Here is a 24,764-nt window from a genome sequence, read left to right on the forward strand (position 1 = left end):
TAGTGACCGCAGTTCGACATTTTAATAGCCAATGTATGGGCATTAAGAATAAAAGTTCCTGCTCGTCTAAACGCTTTCTTCATCACTTTATTAGTTGAAGTTACTTTCTCATCTGCATCATATATGGTTAATGTAGAATATTTCAGAATGTTTTCCTCAAAAGCAAAAGTTGTAATATAATTTTTCTATCGTCTTTAGCTGTTGTATAAGAATATACGGAGAAATTGCGATGACTCAGAACTTTTGTTATTTTTTTTACTACTGTTAACGTCATCAAACACGACATGCGCAGAACGCGTTGTAAATGTAAAATATGGGATAGCCCCATTGAGTCTAATAGAACTCAATTGATAGCCCTATATCAAAATTTTGTCTTTTGAGGCAAGGTAAGACTATAAGCAGACATGCCAAGTCTCACGATAAAATCGTGAGACTCACGATTTTGATGTAAATCTCACGGTCTTACGATTTTTCTCGTATATCTCACGATAAATAAAATGGAAATCCTTAAAGGGTCTATAAATTTTTGTAGACATAATTATTAGTGTAGTGCCTTTGTGTCGAATCATCAGATAGTACGATCGGATCGTCTCCCTTGATCGCATTGACGAGCCATGCGGCGGCATAATGCATCAAGCTTGGTCATTGCAGGTTTCAGAGTTCAAGGGGAGCCTGGGCGCAGCCTGCAAGTCTACACCATGCCATAAATGGAAACCGGGTGATCAGTTACTGAAAGATTGCAAGAAAGCAACCATGAAATATAATAAGAACCAGCAAGAGAGTGGGACTGATGAATCATGATGACTCTGCATGACTCATATTACTGTAAACTTTTTACAGGAAGTTGCAAAAATGAAAAAACAACATTCAAACTGCATATTTTGGTTGTCTCACTATTTTTAGCCTTTTCTCACTATTTTTTTTGGGGAAAAATTAAAATCTCACTATATTTACTTGCTGGAGGTTGGCATGTCTGCATAAGGCGCCATACTGTTATTTACTTTATCATAAACAAATGTTTGGGGCTTTTCAGTTTATGATCATTGATCATTCAATCATTAGACAGTTATACTACATATTGTTTAAGATTTTAGAAAACTAACATTGATTACATGAGAAGCTGTTTACTATAACCTGTGATTTTGAGTCTTCTGATCCATGAAGCTTTTTATTTTGACAATTTGACTGGAATGGTATTAAACCTGAGTATCTCACACACATGAAATGTTGTCCCATGTCACATATTGTCCCCTTTTCTAACTGAACACCTCATATAGAGATGTAAAGTTGTGTTAATCTATGGCTCATACCAGATTGTTTGCCATAAATCCCAAAGGGCTATTGATGTATGAAAAGCATTTTCTATAAAGTAAAAATGTCTTCCTATGTATGCAGATAAACCTTGAAATTTGGTAAAACAGCAAAGTATTTTTCATGATCACTAGGTAATTTTTCTGATGATCATTATAATTTCTAGACTAAATTATTTCAGATTTACATTTAAACGAGCTTTGATCATATGAAATGATATTTATCATAACCAGTAAGCATAACACATGAACCAATTTTAACATTCATGTAATTATATAATTAAAGACATGTTGGTTACATTCTGTTTGTAATTGATAATACAATGCTACTAGTGATTGCTATATAGCACACCTTGAAGACGATAATAGTCAAGTGAAATGCCTAATAAACATTTATGGCATTCAGCTGTTCTTATCTGCAAATTTTCACTCTGATAATTTTTTCTTAAGCTTTGGCAGAAAAAAATTTTGAGTTTTTCCTCAAAAGGTGAATTTGCTAATACTGATGTGGAGATGGGTAAAGGGTTACAATAAACTTGCATGGTTTGAAGTCTAAGCTTTTCTATATCTATGAACTGTCACTTGTCGTACCAAATTTCTAACTTAACTCATTACATAGAGGTTTGAATGGGGTCTCTAGGGGGGTCTATGCCTGACAACTTGGTAGAAATTATTCTACCAAGACTATATCTGTTTTTGAATATAGCATTAATGTAAAATAAATTTTACGTTCCTAGACATGCTAATGAGCCATATATTTGGCATAATAATGAGCCTAAATATTTGGCAAAACATTCAAGTATTGTTCACTTCATTTTTTTTTTTTGAAAAAAAACGTAACCAAAATGTGTTGTATTTATGCAAAAACGATGCCCACAAAATACATTTTGTAATGCTCTGAAACGCTTAAAATGGCATTTTTAAGGCTCTGAAATTCAAAATTTCTCAGGAGAGATAGCCTCAGACCCTCCCAGGTGCGGAGCGCCTCCGATGTTTTATGACTGATGTTTGAAAAATCTTAGATCCGCCCCTGAGTCACCCTACGTGAATATGTTTTATAAGTAGCGTTCACACATGCACGCTAAGGGCACCTACTAGTGGTAGGTTGACCCTAATAACACCAACATTCAATCACTTCTTAAGACTACACCAAACTGGATATCAATTTTCGTTAGTACTGCCATTATTATTATACGCAGCAAAATTCAAAACGTGACATACTTTATATGCATGGTAAAATTACAAGAATGGGGAAACTACACCATTAGCTGTTGGTGTACTGTACTTTGACCACCTACGACGAGTATACTCGTACGAAAGCACGTGATAAATTTCTTGCTATTTACTGGCTAAAATGACATATGACAAATTGTTAATGCAACTTCAGATTGAAAATTTTGCCACCTTTCCAGTTTCCGCTTAGACAATAAAATAAGGAAGACATTCTATGTTTGGCAACTTTGTATTCTTGATGTGAACGTGACGTCATCAATAATACAGTCGCCATGTTTAGGGTTTGTAACCTGGTTTTTGTACGTCCAAAAAAGTACATTTTGGCTTTCATTTTTTTGTTTTGCGTTTTGGCTACATTTGATATTTTTCATTTCAATGGACTGTAATTTTTCTGTCATTTAAACCATTATAAGATAGTGGGACAGTCACAGTGATTTGTGCTTTACAGTGAAATTTAATATTCCTCGGACGAAAAGATTATAACACACAAATATACCAGCAAAATGTCCCTCAGTTTAGCAAGTTAATATTTAAATAATGAACAGTTATTGGATGAAGTTGAGCATGATATCTAGAATTATTCAGGCCGAGGTCAATGTCATCTGCCGAAGCAAAGCTGGGACGGATAACGTTGACAGAGGTATGAATAATTGTTGATATCATGCGAAAAACGAATTGAATAATTGTTTTATCATTCACCTCAACAAACTGAAATATTATTTACACTCATCAATGTAAAACATTTCGAAACCTGCCCTTAGTTGTTATTGTCAAACGGTTTTTTCGAGTTCTTCTTGTTTAAATATGCTGTAAATATGTTCGAAACCAGCTTCGTCGCTTTTTTAGTGTTTTCTGCATCAATTTTGTTCGAAATCTTTCGCTTATTGTTCTTAGAAACTGTGGTAAACATCACTTTATTTGATTTTTTTCAAATTCGGCTTTTAATGGCGTCAGTCAATAATGGTAGAAAAAATTTTTCGTAGTAATGACGTCATATCTACAGATATCTAGAATTAGAACACAGCCAAAGTCACTCGGCCAATCAGCGTCCAGTATTTTGATGTTCCATATGGCATAGTGGCTAAAGTTCAAGAAGTGATGTAAGCTTTAAAGCTCAAGGAAAATGCGGAGATAGAGTGAAAACAATGGAATACAATTAAAGCTTAATGGTATTCACTAAATCTCATTTTTAATCCATATATAGAGAATACTAACAAGATATTGTTTTTTATTGTTCACTTCCTTATTAGTATCCTCTAAATAGAAAACATTAATGAGGTTAAAGAATACTAATGACTGTCGTAACTCCACATTACATTTCATCTCTGAATAACTAACAAGGTGATGAAATTGAACGCGTTTCTAACGCATCTCGATGATGTAAATATATTCATGTTAAAATTAAAATATCTCTTACGAAAAAATTGAAAAAACGAATAATTGCTCACAAAGTTAAAAGCAAACACATGTGTATTACATAAAATGAAACAACATACGTGTTTTCTCATGTTTAATAACTTTTAAAGTACGTCGTGTATTTGTCGTACTAACACATGCTTCTTTCTTCTTATCTACCTCAATTTTCTTTGCACTTGAAACATCCACTGGAGCAGGTTGTTGAAGTGCTTTTAAAACTGACATAACCAGAGAAGAACTTGGCGTTTTGCATCATCTAACAATGATGTGCTTCGATAATCAGTCCGAGACATTATTGTTTGTTCATCAATGAAAATGTTCCTTTCTTAGAGGGTTGTTGGGCACGTAACCTTTCCAAAATCATTTGAAAATCTTCAACCTTTCATGTCAATGTAATCTACCTCGCACATTGCTGGTAAATATTTATAGAACGTGTTAAAATTAACCGGTTGTGAGTTATACCAATCCAATGTCCCCTGGCTTATAACTTTCGAGAGGTTTTGAACTAAAACCTGCCTTTACATGGAACACATCTCAAATACTCGTTGAAAACAATCATCAGCTGTAAACTAAAGATACTTGTATAAGAATACAGCATCTTAAATTCAGTACCATAAGTAATCCCTTCAGGCTTTGGCCATGCATTGTTCTAAGACGGTGCCCGAGTGAATGAAATTTTATCTAATGCGAGGTTCTCTCAATCCCATAGAGCACACATGACCGTGCTCTACCCTTACTAATTTGCAGGTAGTTGACCAAAACACTAGCAGTTAGTCATCTAAAATATTTAAAAAATTCAAATTTCATGTACGTTGGTATGAAGAAATGTCTAGTACTTATATGCTTCAATGATTAGGTACGGTGTCTAAAATTTTAGAATTCCCGTGTGTATGAGAGTCTTTGTACTTCTGTCATACAACGGTGGTCTTTCATCAAACATTATAAAATAAACACAATGAAACACGTGTGCTGATTGGTCTAGAGCTGTGTTTGCATTAGCCTGTGCAAAACACGTCTAAGCTCTACCAATCAAATCAATCATAACAATCAACCAGTCAATGAGAATTTGCAAATAGATCATGAATACATTTTAGAGGAAAAATTAAAATGTTCGTCTGTTTCGCAATATTGTTATTTTATAAAAGAAATAAAAGATATTTTCCGTGTTTACACTGACTTGTGCAAACCTAGAAGACGTTTGTAAGAACTCTCGAGCATGTGCAACTCTCGATCTTCGGTCTCGGGCTTGCACTGATCTGCTCTCAAGTTCTCCCAAACGAATCTTCGGTTTGCATAAGCCTGTGCAAGCACAGTAAACATCTTTTATTTCTTAAATAAAACACAATTCATACTAGGAATCAAAAAGGTAGCCACTAAAATGAAATCACTAACCTTACCACCTGTTAATACTATGATGCCCTTCGGAGCATTGTTGTCCAAGGGCGCAACATCATTGGTCAGCGGTGATCCAGTCATGGGTATCACTCTAAGTAGGAACGGATAATGAAAATGAGTAATGTGGATAAAGGACGTGGTGAGGGTGATTGGGGATTACGGTAATGATGGTTTGGGATAAAAAATGATGGTGAGGGTTAATGTGTGATAAAGATAATGGTGGTGAGGGTGATTGTGGCTATGTGAGTTTTGGATAAGAACAAGACTTTACGTAATATGAATGACAAACCTCTCCCCAGGTTTTGGAGCTCTCATACTTTTAACACGAACAATTCACGAGCGAAGTTTTGTAAAGTTTCATAGCGAAATAACGACACAGATTGTAGTAGAAGTTTTGTTGGCTCATATTTCAAAATCTATAAATAAAACTTTCTATTTTATCCATGCTTACGTTCTCTGATATTACGATATTTACATAAAGTATGAAGAAGAATTTTGCAATTGGGATATCAAGAACAAGTATGCGCGGGTTATGGGGTGACTGGGGAGCAGGCTTTACTAATTTAATTATTGACTTAATATCTTCAACTACTTCATAATCTTTATAGTGTACTTTTAGCTAAAAACGCAACTATGACAACAGATCGTTATTTAGATTTCTGTATTTTAACCATTACTTGGAGATAGCTGTTTGCTATGGTGTCTTTCCTGTGTGATAACTTAATAAAAAAGATAATGAACACAGTTTTACTCTTGCTTTTGAGGCATGGTAAACCACAACTGACAATTATCCTACCTGAGCTATTGATTTTACAGAGAGATTTGACAAAGGCAATCTAAAAGTAAAAAAATAAAACTCTGTGTTTTATAAACAAATAAAACAACACTTCTTAGCAATGAACGGTTATATTTTGGAAAATAGTTCTGGTCAATTGACTAAATTTTCTACGGGAGAGGGTTGGGGGGAGAGGTTTGTCAAATCATTTCGATCAATTTACGTGGTGTCGTAACTCGTTGTGTTACTCATTCTTTATCAAATATAAAATTATCAATATACGTACGTAAGATAGTGACTTTCTCCCTCCTTCAGCGTCCGCCACTCTGGAAGACAAAACATCACATATGGTTGTTGACAAACACAAATTATAACAGTTCATTCTAAACTTGACTTAACAGACATGTTGGATCGTCTACGTACGAACGCACCTGCGCAGTAATGGATCAATCGACATTTCCTGCGTTGTCTATAAAAAGAACAAAATTCTATCATAGGAAGAGTAACTGATACCAGAAGAGGTCCATCTACAGGTGTCCCAAAAAACGGAACGCACATAAATTAATTATGTATTCGCTGAAATTTCCATGCAAAATAATGTAAGTAGCTGTTTTCACGAAGACGACGGAAAGGCCAGCGAGGGCCTTATATTACTGAGTATTGAAGGTATTGGTTGAGTTACAATGTGAAGATTACTTTGCAATTTTTTTTAGCCTTCAATCATAAAATTCTATGATAAAAGTCTAAAAGGTATACACTTCTGAAAATCTGCCAGGAACCACAAGTTACATAGAACAATGAGATTATTGTCCCAATGAAACTCTTTTTACAAATATGTGATGATATAAATGTTAAGTATATACATAATATGTTATCTGTTTGCATTCTATATTTTAGTCACCTATTGGTTAATTATTTTAAAGGTAGTGACACAGTGCCCCAAGTTTATAGAGACATCAATGGTGTATCAGAATTTCTCAAAAACAGCAAGATTTGCAAATGTTATTGCATATCAGCTTTTTCAGCCAGGTTGTTTGACTAAACATTGTACTCACTTAGAAATTCTTTAAATTTCATTTGGCGTACATTCTGAACAAGGTAAAAAACAACATTTCAAGAAATGGAATGATATATTGATGTAGTGGAAAGCTGCAAAAAAACGTGCAAACTTGGATATGCCAATGATCTTGAAGGATGGGATCTAGTTTAGACACCACTGGTTGTGCTTAGGTAATGAAAGACTTGTCCTAAAATACCAAACATTGTATTATTTCATCACAAACAAAACAGTATACAGTACTCGTAACAGACTAAAAACTGTATTCTTTTTCACATGCAACTCTAAAAGTGACAAGTAAATAGTTGGTTTAATTTACATTGGACCAACTTATCTCTTGATGTATGACACAGACGTTTATATGGTGGTGAGCCATATAAGTCATTTACATTGGACCTACTTATCTCTTGATGTATGACACAGACGTTTATATGGTGGTGAGCCATATAAGTCATTTACATTGGACCTACTTATCTCTTGATGTATGACACAGACGTTTATATGGTGGTGAGCCATATAAGTCATTTACATTGGACCTACTTATCTCTTGATGTATGACACAGACATTTATATGGTGGTGAGCCATATAAGTCATTTACATTGGACCTACTTATCTCTTGATGTATGACACAGACATTTATATGGTGGTGAGCCATATAAGTTATTTACATTGGACCTACTTATCTCTTGATGTATGACACAGACGTTTATATGGTGGTGAGCCATATAAGTCATTTACATTGGACCTACTTATCTCTTGATGTATGACACAGACGTTTATATGGTGGTGAGCCATATAAGTCATTTACATTGGACCAACTTATCTCTTGATGTATGACACAGACGTTTATATGGTGGTGAGTCATATAAGTCATTTACATTGGACCTACTTATCTCTTGATGTATGACACAGATGTTTATATGGTGGTGAGCCATATAAGTCATTTACATTGGACCTACTTATCTCTTGATGTATGACACAGACGTTTATATGGTGGTGAGCCATATAAGTCATTTACATTGGACCTACTTATCTCTTGATGTATGACACAGACGTTTATATGGTGGTGAGCCATATAAGTCATTTACATTGGACCTACTTATCTCTTGATGTATGACACAGACGTTTATATGGTGGTGAGCCATATAAGTCATTTACATTGGACCTACTTATGTCTTGATGTATGACACAGACATTTATATGGTGGTGAGCCATATAAGTCATTTACAAGAAAAGATAATCCAATATAATTTCAATACCTTAACAACTTTAATGATTGGACTCTTATAAGCATTTGCAGTCAGTGCTTTGGCTTTTTAAATGCATTTTGATATTTATTCACGCCTGTTCTTTACTGTAGAAATACAAATACATATGCTTAAAATCACAAACATCTTCAGCGGATGATTGGTTACTTCATCCATAACAACACTTAATGTATCGACTTAATTCTTGTGCATTATTTGTACACAAAACCATGTAAAATTATTTTAGGTCAAAGCACACATAATCTTGATGATATACACCTCAGTTTAGGGTGTACTCCAAAATTTCTTCAGGGGTACAAAATACGGTTTTGAAAATAATAACAACATGGGAGGTTTGAATTAAATCAACAGCTGATTTCAAATTTTATTAATATTCTTATCCTTAATAATTACATGAAAAGTCAATGATAATACACAATTTTGTTCACAAATTTACCTTTGAGTAGAAAATCTTCTATATAATCGTTCAATTTATTTTCTTGCTCATCAATCGACATGGATGTATTTAATACCGTAATAGGGCAAAATGTGCAGTTTAATTCCTTTCACTCTGCCTGCCAACGTTCTTTGGGACTTCTCGCTTTCTATCGGTGCCATTCACCTTCACTACAACTCTATATATCTGTATATCTTTAACATAGGCAGAAAATTTTGCTCCGATATTCAAAATTTGAAGTGAAGTAACAAATATTTCAAAAACATTGCTCGCTTAAATTCTCAAATTTAGCGCGGTCATAATCAAGTCGTTTTCATAATGGTTTCCATCCATCAAAACTACATTTATATCACAGTATACGGGAGAAAGACTAGGACCTGATCAATTTGGCTGCATACCATGTGTACACATCGGTAGCAAAATATCCAAAATTTTTATAAAATGTTACTTCGAAGAATTTACAGTTGCTGCATGGTGAAGATTTAAAATTAAATGCATTCATAGTGTTGAATCTTGTATCATTTTGTTCGTCTAGTGGAATCAATTCTAATGTCTTTAAATGACATCGACTTTGTCAAATCCGAATTTGTGATTTGAATTAACTATACTGCAAATATGGAATTGCTATCAGCAATTGCTATCATTTCCCTGTAATGAATCTTTTAATAAAAAGTGGAACTCGTATAGGTAGGGGATAACCTTAGCAGTTTATTTGAAAAATCTTTCATTTAAGATAACGAACTTAATTCATTCAAGTTAGCAAAAACTAAAAGTGAAAAATTTTTATATTTCATAATAAATATGACGTTTACACAGCAGTTTCATTTTGCATACCACAAACATGCAGCTAGAAGCACAAAGTTTATCAATTGACAATTGAGTTTACTAATGACTTTATTATTGTCACACACATACATAAATGCTAATCAACTACATATTCATAGTTACTATGCTAGTTTTTACGCAAAATGCCATAAGGATTTTGCGACGTACTTAAAGTAAGTTTACAAAATACATCTCGTGTTTATACATGAAACTAAGCTTTCATTTCTTCACAGAAACATTATATTGTCCATTTATATTTATGATACTAGAAACTACACATTAGCTGTTAATAAATGAGTGGGTGTTGGCAATGAACGTTTTACATTAGATGAAAAGAAAAACACAGAGTATGATAAAACAGAAAGCGAAATGAAAATTTGGCCTGTTACTGATGTTGTGTTCGTCATGGAAACATGACCTTTCTTTTTTTATTACATAATCTATTCCCCGAGCAAATAGTACCAAACTTAACAAATTTGAAGTCTGTTCCGGAACAGTAGTATGACTGATTTCCAAAACTAATTGTGGCTTTTCTATATGAGCAAAACGTATATCCAGCAGGTACGACAAAGTACCATTTCTCTTGGTACTCATAAGTGTGTACGATTTTTTGTGTCCTTGATGCAGAAAAAGATATTTTGAATTTTGCTACGATTTTCAGGGTCAATCCGACAGATACCTGAGATACTTTAGTTGTTTTTTTGTTAATTGTTAGTTCATAACTGCAAGGATGACTTTTTCCTTCTATCCCAGGACACGCATAAGAAAAACTTTCGTCGTAACAAACACTTTTACCAGCTGTCACACTGAATTTTCTAGACTTAACCTGGGGACAATCTTCAATGAATATTTCTACGTCTTCATTTTTTCGATAATACACTCGTGCTTTATTTGCCGGTTTGTCCAAAACCACTTCTCCTCTCGAGCTTCCACAATACCAAGAGAAATTTTGTCCACTAGTCTCGAATTTAACATCGAGTTCGCCCTTAAGAACAATTTGATTTTTGACAAATATAAAATCAGGATTCTAACACTTTTCTTTAAAGGATGTAATATTTTTGCATGTCTGAGCAGAAAGTGCACTGCTTTCATGAAGAAAAGAAGCTACCAATAATAAAGTCCAAGCTCCTGATACAATTCTGCCCATTTTGTTTTATCTACGCCAATAATCAGGAAAATATGATTTCTTTTGCTGTTATGTTCCTTTTTATTTATGATGCATGGAATTATGGGAATGAAGAAGACTATTGTCTCAAATAATAGATAGGTAATTAAGAATGAAAGAAATCAAGAAAAATGTACTCTGTTCCGAATTGTTACAGAACACCAAACTCCCGTTGTTATAACAAATATTTATTAAACAAAAGACATTGTACAAAAAATACGCTCTTCACTTTTTGCACCTCGGGGCTCAATTCATGCCTTGTTTTTATCCCTGTTTCCCGAGCTTATGCATATAGCCTGCAATCAGGCATAACTTTATCAACACAACACTACAGAATAGGTAGAAAAAGCCAAAGAATAAAATTCATGACTTACCACGCCAAGTGTAAAATTAGTTGAAGAAATAGAAGGATCTATTTGATTAATTAAGTTTGTATGTATAGGGAGAATGGATACGCATCTAGAGAAAAGATGGAGAAGAAGATATTGCTGTAATGCACATAAAAAACATTAAAATTATTAATCAGTTGTAATAAGGTAAGATGTTGTAATAAAAAACAGCGATATTGGAAACAGAGTTATAGTCAAATAAACAAAATAATACGAGAAGGTATGGACAACCGATTGTACGTCCGAGATTAAAATTCGCATTTTTCTCTACAATAGCAAAAATAGACGTCTGATAGACGTCTTGCAACTAAATGAACTGCTTGAATGCTAACTAAAACGCTTCTTAAGTCAAATCCTCTACTGAAACTTTTGCTAAACATTCACCTTATCTTCAGCTTTATAAAATACTTTACAAGGTGAACCAAAACACGTCATGACATCCTGAAATGGAAAATTTTGTACAAAATATTCTTTTCAGTAGCTATAAAAGTTTAGACCCCAGTCTTCCTGGTTCCACTTGCAATAATAGTGTTTTTCAAAGAAAACAGACAAAGAGAACTTTAAAAAATGTCTATTATAAAATGAAGGGATCTTTCACGGGTGGCAGAAGAGAGGAGGGCGATAACGAATAAAATATATATATAAAGTAAATGGTTTGAACCCGGGAGTATCGTTACATGTTTGTAAACGTCGATCGTCCAGGTTGGTATATTCCTGAGAAGGACTGTTTTTGTTGTTGTTGACTGACGTTTCGACAACCTTTGCGGTAGTCATTTTCAGAGTCAAAATGGCTCTGAAGATGACTACCGCTAAGGTTGTCAAAATTACTCTGAAGATGACTACCGCTAAGATTGTCGAAACGTCAGTCAACAACAACAAAAACAGTCCTTTTCAGGACTATACTAACCTGGACGATCGACATTTGCAAACATGTAAAAATATATATATATCTCGTTATCTTTGTCGTTCCAGGTTGTGGTGGCCTATTCTAGCACACTCCCCAAAAACACGTCAGTTCAGTATATTTATTTACCTACCTACAACAGATCTATACTATTGGAATAAAAGAAGAAACATTTGTTGCAAAATCATTAAGTCTACGTACCTGACACGTGTCTCCAAATGAAACCGTTCTTTCAACAACTTTTTTATTCAGGTCTGGTAATGTACCGAAGCTGTTTCCTGAAGGAAGAAATTTTTAACGTATAGAAATGGGAAAAGGTGATGAAAAATGTTTAAATGAAAAGTACTGAAATATATTCACTGAACAACGTGATGGAAATTAAATAATGACTATGTAAGAGCGAGGTGATATTGAGTAAAGGAGATGAGGTAATGAGCAACGTTGAGTGAAGGGGTGGGACAATGTTGAGTAAAGATGATGAGATCATACTGAGTGTTAGCGTCATCCATACCTTCTCCCACAAGTTTAAACAGAAGACCTGTTACTTTTCCTGATTCCCTCAAAACTTGAACAGATTCTGCATAGCAGTTACCATAGAAACATTGAATCGCATTGGAGGGGCTCTATATAAACAAAGAACATTGAACTGTTTATGGTGTGTGATGATAAATTTGATGTGGACAGGTATCACAAAAATATAAAAACACCAACGCAAACATCAGGGATGAATTTAAACAAGAAAGTTAATGTTTTCTCACATAGAACTTTCTTACCTATATCAATTGTTGGACACATCAATAATGCTGGAAAGTTGCCATGGAAACACTTCTTTATCACCCCCCCTCCCCTCCCCTCGGGAAACACAACCTGCATGCAAATTGCAAAATCCATTGACCCAACAAAGTAAACATTTATACAGATTAATCATGACAGATGATAACATTTGCCAAAGAAAGCAACGAGATTGTGCTCTCCAGCTGAAGATTTATAAAGATAAAATATTAGAACTTAAATAGATCATTATGTCAAAGACTATTATGGTTTTTCATATTCACCTTGTATCTTTTCTACCCAATTCTAAAAATAAAGTTAGCCAAGGGAGGGTTATGTTATAAGTTGAGTTTACTAAGTATTTGAAAACAGCAATTTCAATGACTATTGGATTTCAGGAAACATCAAACATTGTATACAATAACCTTATTGCGTTACATTGTTTAGTTTAGCTTTGTATTCTATTACCATTAAGGAATTGTTCCCCATTATATTTTGTTCTTCATTTCAAGTGCATGTTGTAGCACCATACAGAAATGGTTCACTATTATATTTTGTTCTTCGTTTCACATAAATCAAGTGCATGTTGTAGCACCATACATGAATGGTTCACCATTATATTTTGTTCTTCATTTCACATGGCTCAAGTGCATGTTGTAGCACCATACAAGAATGGTTCACCATTATATTTTGTTCTTCATTTCACATGGCTCAAGTGCATGTTGTAGCACCATACAGGAATGGTTCGCCATTAATTTTGGTGCTTTCACTCTGCTCATGTGCATATTCAACCATCATATAAGAATGGTTTACCATTATTTGTTTGTTCTTCCATCACTTGGAGTGTTTGATTGACTTAATAATAATTGATTTTCCTTCAGTTGCCTCCAAAAACCTTCATTAGGCTTTGCTGTTGGTCATGCTTTCTTTACCAAATGAAATGCATCATCTAACCCAATATTCTTAGATTTCATAAGGTAAGCAATGACAACAGTCGAAGACCTGGACACTTCTGCTTTGCTGGACATTTAAAGGAAAATCATTTCATTGGCTACAAAATTTTGCTGCATAAGCAACAATTTTTAGTTTAATGGCCATCATCTTTAAGTTACGATGCCTCAAATGTGAAACACAGCCTTCAATTAACATTTCAACAAGTTAACAGTGAACATGCTGATTCAGCATTTGGTTTTTTGTAATCAAATTAATATCCTCCATAAGAACATAAATTGTGTTGACAAGCCTGTAGCAAAACCTACATGTTTGTATGTGTTGATCATTCAGGTTAATTCAGTTGATGTTGACTGATGTTTTCACATCCTCAGATGTAGTCATATTTCAAGCCAAGTTCAAAGTAAATAATTATTGCTAAGTATGTTAAAACATCAACATGTACTAATAAAAATATTCAAAGTTTAATTCATTCACATGAAAACCTAAAATCTTACCATAATAACCTTCACAATACACACATTTAGAATATCAATGGCCATCGCCATTTTACACTTACCAATGAACCAAAACCTTTCCATCCTCCAGTCCCTTTTCAATGAATGAGGACAGCTCAGCAAAATTCTGATCTATTCTTGTGTCAGGTAAATCCAAAATTTCTACCATTTTGTACTGAAACCCTGAGAGAGAAAATCAAAATATGACATAAACACAAGAGCCTAGGCTAAAATTTGAAATCCACCATCTAAGTTATACTCACATTTGGAAATTGATTTACAATTCCTGTGGCAACATTAACAATATGAGTAATTTTTTGCAGCCTTAAATGTTCAAGATTACAAGCTCCACCTTGTGAAGAAATGTACAAGTTGTCTGCTACATGATATATCTTGTCGTCAATACTTGTATCTATGCAATAACCATCAACTTTACCAATTACTACACAGACTTTGTCCCCACAAGTCAAGTTGCTTGTTAAAACCTGAACAAAGAAGCGAAAAGGTTTAAATCTACTTTTATTAATCAAACACACTACCAAGTACATTCATACAAATTAAAAACTAATACCTTTGTGCCATCAGTATGAGTTAAACAGTCGAGAAGTGCTTCAGTTGCTGTCTTTTAACAAATATTTCATCAGCAAAACTCATTCTCACTCCCCAGTAATAGAAAATTTGACCCTTATGACAATTTTATCCGCACATTTGATGAATATTTTAAGGATAAAGTACGAATATACAATGTATAATAATTAATGTGACGAAATCGTCTGTATCCGTTCTTTTCTGATTTAAAGAAGGTATCTAGTATGTAACTATATGATTTTGTAATTATGCATGTTTACCTGAGCATGTTCATTGTTTGAGAGTTATAACACGTAGAAATGACATCGGTGTACCAAATTTGTTTCCATGAAATGAAGATATATCGAGGTTTCAGTAAATTAACCAAGGTCGAGGAATAGGGTAGTAATTCCCAACCAGAAAGTTTAAAGGAAAGGGGGGGAGGGTGCACATTAAAGAAAAACAAACTCGCACTGTTGATATTATAGGCAATTGAACAAACGTTAACATTTTGTACAACACAAAAAGCACAAATATAGAGCCTACCTATCTTAACTTTGCCAATGCAGGAAACTGAGACTTCGAAGTACAAAGAAACAAACACGTGATTCAGTGACAGTTAATAACATGGAGACCTTATGGATGTATGGGCACATGGAGGTGTAGTGCACTGGGGTGGCTACGGCCTCTAGTTCCTGCCACTGACCTGTAATTCAATAGAACCCATTAGTTACGGCCTAAACTATTTTAAAGATTCACTACTTGTGGTCTGGGACAAAGGAAGAAACTTGCAGAAAAGAAAGTCTAATTATCGTCGATTTCAGTTAACTTTTCAAATGGCGGTTGCCAAGTTACTTTCTAATGTTGCCAACTACATTTCCAAATATGGAATATTCGTTATGAACTTGTCAACTTGAATTGACAAGTTGTGTAACTTGAGTACTGAGATTGTGAACTTGAGTACTGAAGTTGTGTACTTGAGTGCTGAAGTTGTGAACTTGGGTACTGAAGTTGTGAACTTGAGTACTGAAGTTGTGTACTTGAGTGCTGAAGTTGTGTTTGAGTACTGAAGTTGTGAACTTGAGTACTGAAGTTGTGTACTGATACTGAAGTTGTGTAGAGTACTGAAGTTGTGAACTTGAGTACTGAAGTTGTGAACTTGAGTACTGAAGTTGTGAACTTGAGTACTGAAGTTGTGAACTTGAGTACTGAAGTTGTGAACTTGAGTACTGAAGTTGTGAACTTGAGTACTGAAGTTGTGAACTTAAGTACTGAAGTTGTGTACTTGAGTGCTGAAGTTGTGTACTTGAGTGCTGAAGTTGTGAACTTGGGTACTGAAGTTGTGAACTTAAGTACTGAAGTTGTGTACTTGAGTGCTGAAGTTGTGTACTTGAGTACTGAAGTTGTGAACTTGAGTACTGAAGTTGTGTACTTGAGTACTGAAGTTGTGTACTTGAGTACTGAAGTTGTGAACTTGAGTACTGAAGTTGTGAACTTGAGTACTGAAGTTGTGAACTTGAGTACTGAAGTTGTGAACTTGAGTACTGAAGTTGTGAACTTGAGTACTGAAGTTGTGAACTTGAGTACTGAAGTTGTGAACTAAAGTTGCGAAGTACTGGCAAACGCGAAAGGTCTGTGTTGTAGGCAAGTAAAAGCAAAATAAATTGTTCACTGATAATGGCAGATGAATTGGAGGAGTTTCTTAATAGTTTTAAGGATAAAATTGGGAAACAAAGTCATGAAGTAATAGAAAAAGCTTTGAAAGAAAATGAATTTTCTTCACGACTGTCGCTGAAATTGTTAAGTAATGAAAATCTTGGTCATCTTTAAAAGAATACGAACTTGCCTCTTGGGGCAAGGAAAGTTTTAGAATTTCATCTCGATTTGCTGCGGGAGCAGTCACCGTTATTAAAACTTTCAAAATCTCAATCAAAAAGTTGTCTTGACGTGGATGAAAATCCATCTGCTTCGTACGAGGTAGGTCGTAAAGTGACATATTTCTTAAAACTGAATACTGTCGTGCGTCATTGTTTTTGTAGTCACAATAAAAATAAATGTATAAATTTATAATGTTGCGTTTAACTATCTGAAATAGGATACAAGTATACCCGCAAAACGTTCATTGTAAAATCGGCGAAGGACAATCAAAGACTCAATTCATCACAACAAACAAGAGTTGGAAGAGATGAACAAGCAATTAGAATCAATGAATTTAAATGTTCCTGAATTACCAATGATTGCTAATTACAAAGTCATCTGCAGCAACTGCCACCACCGAGGTCACAGAAACACACAAACTAAACCGTGTATTCTTGAAAAATGTTCCGCGTTTACTTATTGTGGACTTAAAGACAAACATCCCGAATATTCTGCGGACATAAATCGATTGAAGTTTAAGATAAAACAAAAACACGAGACTATTAAGCAACTCCAAGAAGAATTAAATGGTATTAATAATTTTCAAAGCCAGAGTGAGCACCAATTTATAAAAGCATTAACCCCCAGATGATGAAAATTAATGCTGAATATAAAATGAACAGACCAAAACTTCTTCGCGATATTAGAATTTTGCGCCAGTTCTTCAAAAATAAAATTCCCGCAGAAATAGAAACTCCCGCAGACCTTTCGCGTTTGCCAGTACTTCGCAACTTTGGTTCACAACTTCAGTACTCAAGTTCACAACTTCAGTACTCAAGTTCACAACTTCAGTACTCAAGTTCACAACCTCAGTACTCAAGTACACAACTTGTCAACTCAAGTTGACAATTTCATATCAAATATTCCATGTTTAAAAATGTAGTTGGCAACATAAGAAAGTAACTTGGCAACCGCCAATTGAAAAGTTAACTGAAATCGACGATAAGTGGCCAACTGCAGGCTAACTGCGAGGAAAGGAATCTCTCATCACCTAAGGTATTCTTAACATGGTCATTTTTCCCACTCTTGCAACCTTTTGTCAGTTCCATTTAGCATTTTGAATGTTATCAATAATTTGTTTGTTAAAACATAGTAACAAAAGATGTCTAAACTTTTAATTTGCAAATCGGATTCAACAGTCTTTGTGAAATATGTTTTCTTGTGTCTTGAAACATGTTTCCTTGTGTTATAAATATATGATCATCGTATCTAAAATGATTAGAAATATTGACAGTCAAAGAAACAAATGCAATGAACTTAGGGTGACACCCAAAACAAACGAGTTTCATAATTTCAACCAGTGATTCAGACTAAACAAATGTAGTTTTGAACTGAAAACGTAACAATACTCTTGGATTAACGTTAATTCTGCATTATAAGAAAAGACGTAATTTTACTACAACAAATAACCTTTAATTAGGATGTTTTTTACCGAGAACGAACTGCCTTATGTGATTGACTAAAGCTCCACTTCTTTGACCTTAGAAACTTTGACCTCAGTTGTGTTTTTTTTTTGTTGATGTGCTTCATTGCATTATTTTGTTTTATCTTTTGTCTTTGTTTTGCTTAACATAAGTATGTTAAAATATAAAACTAGGCGTTGTTTTGCTTTGCTTTCAGCTTCTGTGTTTATCAAACGTCGATTGAAAATTTTAACCTATCTTTTAGCTTGAACTTTTAGTGATAAACAAAATTTCGTCAACTCCTGTATTAATTTTGGCATTAAATTGTATAGGAAGACGTATGAAATGGCTTGTCGTCCTAATGTTTACGAAAGTGGATATGGAATCAAAGAAAGAGATAAAAGATGTTCAACAAAATCTTTCTACAGTGACCAAAGAAATGATGGAATCAAGGAAAGAAATAAAAGATGTTCAACAAAATCTTTCTACTGTGACCAAAGAAATGAAAGAAATGAAAGCCATGTTTCAAATGTTGGAAAAGATGAATATAAATGAACAACATGTTCAAACATTGACATCATCAATTGAAATGGTGATGAACTCTGTAAAAGGTGATATTTTGATTGCTGGAGGTCACCCACATGGTTCCTCAAAGAGTGCTGAAATATTTTCATGGAAGGAGGAGAAATGGTTTAACATTGCATCAATGGAAATGAACACAGGTGGGCTTCATCATTTATTTATAATGATAATTTATTTGTTGTTGGAGGAGTGGTCTGCAAGTCAATGGAGACATTGAATATAAAACAGTTTCCTTTGACATGGAAGACATTTCCCACAAAGCTTCCTTATGTATATTGGGGTCATCAAACTGTTGTTTATAAACAACAAATCTTTCACATTGGAGGATACATTCATGGCAAAGGAAGATCAGATTTAATCAGTGAAATAAAAATTACAGGTACAACATCTAATGTTTTGAAAGAGTTGTGTCATATGCCTGAACCACGTTTGGACCATGGAGTTGTTGTTGTTGATGATAAAGTTCTTATTTTTGGAGGATATGGAAAAGATAAGAAAGTTTTGTCCAGTGTTTTGGAATTTGATCCAAGGACTCTTACATTTAAGGAAATGCCTCCATTACCTCATCCATTGAGAGGAATGGCAACAGTTCAATGGAGAGATCAAGTTGTTCTTCTTGGAGGTTATGATGGAAAAGAAAGGTTGAACAGTGTTATCATGTATGACACTAAGACAGGTAAGATTACAGTCTTACCATCCATGTTGAAAAAGAGATCCTGTTGTTGTGCAGTTATAACAGATGATACAATTGTTGTCATGGGAGGTTGGAATGATGAAGTTGATATTCTTAAATCAGTGGAGTGTTTCGAAATGGAATGTAGTTCTTCATGGAAATATCTTCCTTCAATGAACGAGCCACGACATGTGGCCATAGCCGAAGTTTTACCTTTTGGACCAAAGTATGTATAAGTAAGAAAACATTCATCAAACGTTATAACTTACTAAAAATTCTTGTAGCTTACACTGGATGATAAATATGTAAAGTTAAATGTGTAAACCTTTAAAGCCTGTTGAGAAATTATTTCTCCACTGATTCACTTTAATGATATACATACTGTATATTGCAAGTTGTATCATAAAATACTATATACAGCACATGTCTATCACACACTTTGGTCACCAATTAAGAATTATATATTTACATGTTATTTATATAAATGGCATTTTTCAAATATATTACATGGCTTTGCTCACATCATTATTAAATTATGCGTTGAATTTGTTTGGACTATTTCCCATGAAATATACAAAAGCAATTTGCTTAGAGACTATTTACATGGAGGTACGGTAACCCCAGCAGAAGGGTTATCCTAGAAAGCGAGTCACCCTACGTGAATATGTTTTATAAGTAGCGTTCACACATGCGCACTAGGGGCACCTACTAGTGGTAGGTTTACCCTAATAACACCAACATTCAATCACTTCTTAAGACTACACCAAACTGGATATCAATTTTCGTTAGTACTGCCATTATTATTATACGCAGCAAAATTTAAAACGTGACATACTTTATATGCATGGTAAAATTACAAGAATGGGGAAACTGCACCATTAGCTGTTGGTGTACTGTACTTTGACCACCTACGACGAGTATACTCGTACGAAAGCACGTGATAAGTTTCTTGCTATTTACTGGCTAAAATGACATAAATATGACAAATTGTTATTGCACCTTCAGATTGAAAATTTTGCCACCTTTCCAGTTTCTCTCAGACAACAAAATAACGAGGAAATTTTATGTCTGACAACTTTGTATTCTTGAGAGGAACGTGACGTCATCAATAATACAGTCGCCATGTTTAGGGTTTGTAACCTGGTTTTTGTACGGCAAAAAAGTACATTTTGGCTTTCATTTTTTTGTTTTGCGTTTTGGCTGCATTTAATCTTTTTCATTTCAATGGACTGTAATTTTTCTATCATTTAAACCATTATAAGTTGGTGGGACAGTCACAATGATTTGTGCTACACAGTGAAATTTAATGTTCCTTGGACGAAAAGATTATAACACACAAATATACCAGCAAAATGTCCCTCAGTTTAGCAAGTTAATATTTAAATAATGAACAGTTATTAGATGAAGTTGAGCATGATATCTAGAATTATTAAGACCGAGGTCAATGTCATCTGCCGAAGCAAAGCTGGGACGGATAACGTTGACAGAGGTATGAATAATTGTTGATATCATGCGAAAAACGAATTGAATAATTGTTTTATCATTCACCTCAATAAACTGAAATATTATTTACACTCATCAATGTAAAACATTTCGAAACCTGCCCTTAGTTGTAATTGTCAAACGGTTTTTTCGAGTTCTTCTTGTTTAAATATGCTGTAAATATGTTCGAAACCAGCTTCGTCGCTTTTTTAGTGTTTTCTGCATCAATTTTGTTCGAAATCTTTCGCTTATTGTTTTTAGAAACTGTGGTAAACATCACTTTATTTGATTTTTTCAAATTCGGCTTTTAATGGCGTCAGTCAATAATGGTAGAAAAAATTTTTCGTAGTAATGAAGTCATATCTACAGATATCTAGAATTAGAGCACAGCCAAAGTCACTCGGCCAATCAGCGTCCAGTATTTTGATGTTCCATATGGCATAGTGGCTAAAGTTCAAGAAGTGATGTAAGCTTTAAAGCTCAAGGAAAATGCGGAGATGGAGTGAAAACAATGGAATACAATTAAAGCTTAATGGTATTCACTAAATCTCATTTTTAATCCATATATAGAGAATACTAACAAGATATTGTTTTTTATTGTTCACTTACTTATTAGTATTCTCTAAATAGAAAACATTAATGAGGTTAAAGGATACTAATGACTGTCGTAACTCCACATTACATTTCATCTCTGAATAACTAACAAGGTGATGAAATTTAACGCGTTTCTAACGCATCTCGATGATGTAAATATATTCATGTTAAAATTAAAATATCTCTTACGAAAAAATTGGAAAAACTAATATTTGCTCACAAAGTTAAAAGCAAACACATGTGTATTACATGTTTTCCCATGTTCAACAACTTTTAAAGTACGTCGTGTATTTGTCGTACTAACACATGCTTCTTTCTTCTTATCTACCTCAATTTTCTTTGGACTTCAAACATCCACTGAAGCAGGTTGTTGAAGTGCTTTTAAAACTGACATAACCAGAGTAGAACTTGGCCTTTTGCATCATCTAACAATGATGTGCTTCGATAATCAGTCCGAGACATTATTGTTTGTTCATCAATGAAAATGTTCCTTTCTTAGAGGGTTGTTGGGCACGTAACCTTTCCAAAATCATTTGAAAATCCTCAACCTTTCATGTCAATGTAATCTACCTCGCACATTGCTGGTAAATATTTATAGAACGTGTTAAAATTAACAGGTTGTGAGTTATACCAATCCAATGTCCCCCTGGCTTCTAACTTTCGAGAGGTTTTGAACTAAAACCTGCCTTTACATGGAACACATCTCAAATACTCGTTGAAAACAATCATCAGCTGTAAACTAAAGATACTTGTATAAGAATACAGCATCTTAAATTAAATACCATAAGTAATCCCTTCTTGCTTTGGCCATGCATTGTTCTAAGACGGTGCCCGAGTGAGTGAAATTTTATCTAATGCGAGGGTCTCTCAATCCCATAGAGCACACATGATCGTGCTCTACCCTTACTAATTTGCAGGTAGTTGACCAAATCACTAGCAGTTAGTCATCTAAAATATTTCAAAAATTCAAATTCCATGTAGGTTGGTATGAAGAAATGTCTTGTACTTATATGCTCCAATGATTAGGTACGGTGTCTAAAATTTTAGAATTCCCGTGTGTATGAGAGTCTTTGTACTTCTGTCATACAACGGCGGTCTTTCATCAAACATTATAAAATAAACACAATGAAACACGTGTGCTGATTGGTCTAGAGCTGTGTTTGCATTAGCCTGTGCAAAACACGTCTAAGCTCTACCAATCAAATCAATCATAACAATCAACCAGTCAATGAGAATTTGCAAATAGATCATGAATACATTTTAGAGGAAAAATTAAAATGTTCGTCTGTTTCGCAATATTGTTATTTTATAAAAGAAATAACAGATATTTTCCGTGTTTACACTGACTTGTGCAAACCTAGAAGACGTTTGTAAGAACTCTCGAGCATGTGCAACTCTCGATCTTCGGTCTCGGGCTTGCACTGATCTGCTCTCAAGTTCTCCCAAACGAATCTTCGGTTTGCATAAGCCTGTGCAAGCACAGTAAACATCTTTTATTTCTTAAATAAAACAATATTCATACTAGGAATCAAAAAGGTAGCCACTAAAATGAAATCACTAACCTTACCACCTGTTAATACTATGATGCCCTTCGGAGCATTGTTGTCCAAGGGCGCAACATCATTGGTCAGCGGTGATCCAGTCATGGGTATCACTCTAAGTAGGAACGGATAATGAAAATGAGTAATGTGGATAAAGGACGTGGTGAGGGTGATTGGGGGATTACGGTGTTGATGGTTTGGGATAAAAAATGATGGTGAGGGTTAATGTGTGATAAAGATAATGGTGGTGAGGGTGATTGTGGCTATGTGAGTTTTGGATAAGAACAAGACTTTACGTAACATGAATGACAAACCTCTTCCCAAGTTTTGGAGCTCTCATACTTTCAACACGAACAATTCACGGGCGAAGTTTTTGTAAAGCTTCATAGCAAAATAACGACACAGATTGTAGTAGAAGTTTTGTTGGCTCATATTTCAAAATCTATAAATAAAACTTTCTATTTTATCCATGCTTACGTTCTCTGATATTACGATATTTACATAAAGTATGAAGAAGAATTTTTGCAATTGGGATATCAAGAACAAGTATGCGCGGGTTATGGGGTGACTGGGGAGCAGGCTTTACTAATTTAATTATTGACTTAATATCTTCAACTACTTCATAATCTTTATAGTGTACTTTTAGCTAAAACGCAACTATGACAACAGATCGTTATTTAGATTTCTGTATTTTAACCATTACTTGGAGATAGCTGTTTGCTATGGTGTCTTTCCTGTGTGATAACTTAATAAAAAAGATAATGAACACAGTTTTACTCTTGCTTTTGAGACATGGTAAACCACAACTGACAATTATCCTACCTGAGCTATTGATTTTACAAGAGAGATTTGACAAAGGCAATCTAAAAGTAAAAAAATAAAACTCTGTGTTTTATAAACAAATAAAACAACACTTCTTAAAATCACAAACATCTTCAGCGGATGATTGGTTACTTCATCCATAACAACACTTAATGTATCGACTTAAAGGACACATGCAACATAAAATTCGGATTGTTATTTTTGTACTTTACATGAAGGTATAGCTACAACTAATAGTTCACCAAAGTTTGAGACTCAAAGGATAAATATTTTTGAAGATATGGAGGTTTAAAGTTGATGCTTTACTGATAACGTATTGAAAATGCCCGACGAGCTAGCGACAGCTACCGATGTCGTTGTGACGTAATAATTGACATTAGCAAACGCGGTCAATTGCGCGCTTCGTTCAAAATATATTGGTAACTTCTTAACAACACGACAATTTAGCATTGAAAATATGGTTTATTGTGCCGTATTTAATTGTAAAAGCGGTTCTTCTAAGAACCACCAAACGCAGCAAAAGGTTTCTTTTTTTTCATTTCCCGAAAACAAGCGCATTCGGGATATTTGGCTTGAAAAAATCCGACGCAAAAATTGGAAGCCAACAAAGAGCTCAAAATTGTGCTCGCAACATTTCGAGAGTTCGTGCTTCGTGCAAAATTTTGAAGCGATGCAATCAGTAGGATGGACAGCAGGACGTCTTCACCTTAAGAAGGATGCAGTATCCGCGATTTTTGAATACTCTGTGGAACCCACAAGTGTAGCATCTAAAAGGAAGCAGCCAACAAAT

At 34.4% G+C, this 24,764-nt stretch overlaps 2 protein-coding genes and 4 long non-coding RNA genes across 10 annotated transcripts in view; 2 read left to right on the plus strand and 4 right to left on the minus strand.

The window, feature by feature from the left end:
* Positions 1-15,251, minus strand: part of LOC124459062 (dual specificity protein phosphatase 19-like) — a gene marked incomplete at its 5' end in the record, with an annotated part of 32,199 nt that extends 16,948 nt beyond the window's left edge. The window contains 3 exons of the mRNA XM_047008636.1: positions 14,657-14,878; positions 14,965-15,011; positions 15,242-15,251. Of these exons, the coding sequence (XP_046864592.1) occupies positions 14,657-14,878; positions 14,965-15,011; positions 15,242-15,251 (279 nt within the window). The remainder of the gene's footprint in view (positions 1-14,656; positions 14,879-14,964; positions 15,012-15,241) is intronic.
* LOC124459086 lies at positions 3,707-5,703 on the minus strand. 2 transcript variants are annotated; one of them, XR_006953449.1, is made up of 3 exons: positions 5,644-5,703; positions 5,352-5,445; positions 3,707-4,309 (listed from the first exon to the last, which is right to left on the minus strand). It is a non-coding gene; the product is annotated as an uncharacterized LOC124459086 (long non-coding RNA). The 2 variants fall into 2 exon arrangements; XR_006953448.1 differs by having other exon boundaries at positions 3,707-4,371.
* LOC124459072 lies at positions 10,505-14,571 on the minus strand. 2 transcript variants are annotated; one of them, XR_006953422.1, is made up of 6 exons: positions 14,456-14,571; positions 12,686-12,797; positions 12,376-12,452; positions 11,655-11,711; positions 11,256-11,340; positions 10,505-10,701 (listed from the first exon to the last, which is right to left on the minus strand). It is a non-coding gene; the product is annotated as an uncharacterized LOC124459072 (long non-coding RNA). The 2 variants fall into 2 exon arrangements; XR_006953423.1 differs by lacking the exon at positions 14,456-14,571 and adding an exon at positions 12,948-13,021.
* A 2,563-nt stretch (positions 15,252-17,814) lies between the features above and the next one.
* On the plus strand, positions 17,815-18,746 carry LOC124459109. Its single transcript, XR_006953473.1, has 2 exons — positions 17,815-17,873; positions 18,613-18,746. It is a non-coding gene; the product is annotated as an uncharacterized LOC124459109 (long non-coding RNA).
* Positions 18,747-18,869: 123 nt separating this feature from the next.
* LOC124459123 (kelch-like protein 12) lies at positions 18,870-19,771 on the plus strand. The gene is made up of 2 exons (XM_047008652.1): positions 18,870-19,002; positions 19,050-19,771. The coding sequence occupies exons 1-2, from the start codon at positions 18,870-18,872 to the stop codon at positions 19,769-19,771; spliced, it is 855 nt and encodes a 284-aa protein (XP_046864608.1).
* Positions 19,772-20,877: 1,106 nt separating this feature from the next.
* Positions 20,878-24,031, minus strand: LOC124459080. Of its 3 annotated transcripts, none has more exons than XR_006953438.1 (6): positions 23,975-24,028; positions 23,856-23,897; positions 23,467-23,594; positions 23,174-23,267; positions 21,861-22,350; positions 20,878-21,464 (listed from the first exon to the last, which is right to left on the minus strand). It is a non-coding gene; the product is annotated as an uncharacterized LOC124459080 (long non-coding RNA). The 3 variants fall into 3 exon arrangements; XR_006953436.1 differs by having other exon boundaries at positions 21,861-22,192; positions 23,975-24,024; XR_006953437.1 differs by lacking the exon at positions 23,856-23,897 and having other exon boundaries at positions 21,861-22,192; positions 23,975-24,031.
* Between the last annotated feature and the right edge of the window lie 733 nt (positions 24,032-24,764).

This window comes from Xenia sp. Carnegie-2017, unplaced genomic scaffold, assembly GCF_021976095.1.
Source record: "Xenia sp. Carnegie-2017 unplaced genomic scaffold, XeniaSp_v1 HiC_scaffold_64, whole genome shotgun sequence".
Taxonomy (NCBI): domain Eukaryota; kingdom Metazoa; phylum Cnidaria; class Anthozoa; order Malacalcyonacea; family Xeniidae; genus Xenia; species Xenia sp. Carnegie-2017.

Coding starts and splice junctions, on each gene's coding strand:
- LOC124459123 (XM_047008652.1), top strand. CDS start 18,870: ATGGTGATGAACTCTGTAAAAGGTGATATTTTGATTGCTGGAGGTCAC. Junction 19,003..19,049: donor ATCAATGGAAATGAACACAG/GTGGGCTTCATC, acceptor TTGTTGTTGGAG/GAGTGGTCTGCAAGTCAATG.